General features: G+C 34.4%; 1 protein-coding gene across 1 annotated transcript in view; it reads right to left on the bottom strand.

Annotated features, from left to right (window-relative positions):
- MAN2A1 (mannosidase alpha class 2A member 1) overlaps positions 1-2477 on the bottom strand; it is a 296885-nt gene that overhangs the window by 115508 nt on the left and 178900 nt on the right. Inside the window, exon 16 of the mRNA XM_042782502.1 lies at positions 1953-2088. Coding sequence (XP_042638436.1) covers positions 1953-2088 — 136 coding nt within the window. The remainder of the gene's footprint in view (positions 1-1952; positions 2089-2477) is intronic.

Raw genomic sequence — 2477 nt, 5'->3', positions numbered from 1 at the left:
CACTGGGAAGAGGTAACTATGGGGAGGAAGTGGGAGGGGAGCTGTTGCATTGTGGTAAACTGTGGTCAAGGACATGAGACAAAGTATATGTGAACTGCTTCATGGAAAGTGAATTTGTTCTGTAAATCTTCACCCAAATCACAATTAAAAAAAAGAAAAAAAGATTTATAGCCTTGGAAAGCCAATGAAGGCTGCAATGAATCAGAATCTACTTGATGACAGTGAGTGTGGGTTTTGGTTTCTTATGGCTTACGAAGTGCATATTATCTGTCAAACATGGGACATCAATATTTCATCAATAGTATTAATACATATAAGTATATTGGTATATATAGGTATCATCTTCATTTTATAGAAGAGGAAAATGAGGCTCAGAAGTTTATATATTATCCTCAATAACACAAAACTAATAATTTTCTCAACCTCAATTCCACATCTTTAAAATAGAGAACATAGGATGATCTTAAAATATGGAGTCTATTATAATAACAATTATTTTATTTATAATGTTTTGAAAATTGTCAAAGGGGAGTTGCAGCCAATGAGAAATAAATATCTCCATTATAAAAAATAGTTGTCTATTGTGAATTGCCTCTGTATAATGCTAATTTTGGATTCATTTTGCTCAAATTAAACCAAGCTGATGCTCACAAAAAAAAAAAAGTATCATATTTTAACCTAAGAAGTTTCATGAGAAATTTTATCTGTACCTGAAATTCTAATCAAAGGCAAACATTAATAAAATTCGAAGTTAAAAAAAGTTATGTTGTGACATGAGACACAAGAAAATTGAACTTTGTTATCTAACGCAAAGCACAATGCACCGCCGTCAAGTCGGACCCAACTCATAGCGACCCCTCCTTGGGTTTCCAAGGCGGTGTCACTACAGAAGTAGATTGTCCAACCTTCCATCCGAGGAGTGGCAGGTGGGTTTGAACCACCAGCCTTCTGGTTAACAGGCAAATGCCTTAAGCACTACACTAAGAAATCCCTTTATTTGGAATGTTAAGTACCCTTTGTTTCTCCACAGTACTTAAGAAGTAAACAGTGCCTGTTCCTACAATCATTAGTTTCTGAAACTCTTTATTCTCTACCTGTATGAAGATTTAGGGAAAGAATACTTTTCCTTTTTTATTTTATTTTTTTAGCTTAGCTAACAGCAAAGACAAATTTAAGGAAACATGTCTATGAGGTCTTTTTCTGACACAGCTGATATGGTAAAGAGGTTGGTTAAATATGCAGCTGGAAAATGACTCTGTTCAAAAACAACCAACGTAACTGCAATTGGGATCTACAGCTCCAATCAGTTTGCTTGGAAGATGAGTTGCCCTGGATTAAGTTACTAAAGGGATCAAAATCCAATTTCTTATTCCTTTGGTTAATAAACATACTCAACACTGTTCCCCAAACAATAAGCAATTACCTAATATTGTATTCTAACAAGTAAAAAGCTGTGAACAAACAAAACTAGCTTGGAACACTTTTCTTCTGAAATCCAATGCTGCATCCTATTGTGATATATCCTATTTTATATTCAAGGCAGGCCATAAGTGTGTGTGTGTGTTTGTGTGTGTATCACAGCTAGTCAGTGGTCCACTAATTGAAAGCCACATTTGACATAATTCTCATTTTATAAAAACAAACAAAAACTCTACATTGTTTTGAGGTTAGAAACAGTCTCTACTTAATGAGCTCATTAGTAACACAAGTAATGGCAGTGGAAAAGTTGTAGACATGAAAAAATTGGTGCAGGGGGTTACATGCTTTACCATTTTTTATTATCAAGGGGAAAATATTTTATTTAAAATCATACGACAATAACAACAACACAAAAGTATGATGTCAAGTTTAGAAAACTGTATCATCTCCAAAAATCAATGGCTAATTTATAATAAAATGACGTAATTAAGAAAAGCAAGACTTCAAGCCACAATATCAGTATGTTTCATAACTGTGTTTCTCTGTGATCTTACCTTGTACATTGTAGAGTCGCACTCTATGTGTAACATGGTCAAAAAAGCAAGTCACTTCTGAGTAAATCCTTCCACGCGTCACTCTGACAAAAGGCAATGTTGTGTACCCGTAAAGCTGAAGAGAAAATGACATTTTTAAGAAAAATATTTGGCTTCTAAGCTTTTCCAAGAAATGTTTATAACAGTCTATAGAACGGCAAATGTGTATCATTGGATATTAGCAATTTTAAATGAAAACCAACCCTTACAATGTGTCAGAATATACACTTGCTATAAATATTGATTGTAGAGTTTTTCTTTATAAAAAAATGGTCAAAAGAAGTGAGTGATCAACATGGTGGCACTGGAGAAGAGGGAAAAAAATAAAATAAAATAATGATAGAGCCTGATACCCAAATAAAAAATGAGTGAGATTATTCACTTAGTATCAAAAAAAAGGTTACCCTCCCGAGAGGGACCAGGTCTCTGGGAGCAAGGTAAGCACGGGCGGGCTGGTGCTTACTC

Source organism: Orycteropus afer, unplaced genomic scaffold (genome assembly GCF_000298275.1).
Source record: "Orycteropus afer afer isolate SDZICR_OR568_19922 unplaced genomic scaffold, OryAfe1.0 scaffold00350, whole genome shotgun sequence".
NCBI classification, from domain to species: Eukaryota; Metazoa; Chordata; class Mammalia; order Tubulidentata; family Orycteropodidae; genus Orycteropus; species Orycteropus afer.
This window is presented reverse-complemented; position numbering and strand designations above follow the sequence as displayed.